Below are 1,020 nucleotides of genomic sequence, written 5' to 3' on the forward strand. Positions count from 1 at the left end.
GAAGCAGCATACATTACAAAGTAAAAAGAATGGCTGCTGCACTAGCAAAAATAGGATGTGTAAGTATCAAAGGCACACTATTCAGCTCGCCAAAGTGATAGCAAACTCTTTCCCCCCCACAGCCCTTTCCCCATGTAAACAAAAGTTTATTAAGGAGGAAAAAAACCTAAATTTTAATCTTCAAATGTAAATATTTTGAGACATTAATGTTAAGTCCATGCTTCAAAAAGGTCAACTATTGTTGCCTGGATATTTCTGAATATATTTTAAAGATGTATCCAAATTAGATACTTTTGACATTAGATACATTGTTTGGTCAGAATTATTTATCATCTAAAACATTTAATTTAATTCTAAACATTTTAACCACTAGTATGACAACACGATTTTAGCTCTCAGAGAAATTAGCCAGTGGAGGGAAAAACATGTAAACAAAACAAAACCCTACATTTAAGCTGCAGGCAACAATTAAGGCCCTTTCTGGCACAGTGGCATTTGACTGGCAACAAAGTCCAGGAATAATTCTACTAACACAGGGAAACTCATGCATTTTGGTAAATATGCTCTAACACTCACAGTTGAATTTTCCTATAGACCTTTCTTGATTTTTTCAACAGGTAAATCTTCCTATTTTTTTCTTGATACTATACTGATTTGTGACTTGAATCTGATTTCTTTTTCTTCTTCTTACTATGTTTTTTGTGCTGTTTCTTCTTCTTCTTCTTTTTTGCTTTTTCTGTTCCTTTTTCTTGCTCTTCACGTCTTCTCTTCTTTTTTGTTTGCATCTCTTCTTCATAATCTGATTCTGATGAGGACTCCAATGATAAAGGTTTATCCTCAGGACAAGTTTTCTTTCTTTTTTTGCTGAGATTTCTAATACACTTTTCTTTCTCTGTTTCATCCTTTGACTTCTTTTTCTTTTTTACAGATTCCTTGCTCTCTGATTCAGAATCACATGGAGAGCTTTCTGATGATTTGTATGAATGGTTCTTCTTTTTCTTTCTCTTTTTTCCTTCTTTC

The 1,020-nt window shown here is 33.1% G+C and overlaps 1 protein-coding gene across 1 annotated transcript in view; it reads right to left on the minus strand.

Annotated features, from left to right (window-relative positions):
• Positions 1-406: 406 nt before the first annotated feature.
• LOC105001355 (protein FAM133A-like) overlaps positions 407-1,020 on the minus strand; it is a 790-nt gene continuing 176 nt past the window's right edge. Inside the window, exon 2 of the mRNA XM_010857604.1 lies at positions 407-1,015. Within this exon, the coding sequence (XP_010855906.1) occupies positions 645-1,015 (371 nt within the window). The 3' untranslated portion in view covers positions 407-644. The remainder of the gene's footprint in view (positions 1,016-1,020) is intronic.

The sequence above is a fragment of the Bison bison genome, unplaced genomic scaffold (genome assembly GCF_000754665.1).
Source record: "Bison bison bison isolate TAMUID 2011002044 unplaced genomic scaffold, Bison_UMD1.0 scf7180017854910, whole genome shotgun sequence".
Taxonomy (NCBI): Eukaryota; Metazoa; Chordata; class Mammalia; order Artiodactyla; family Bovidae; genus Bison; species Bison bison.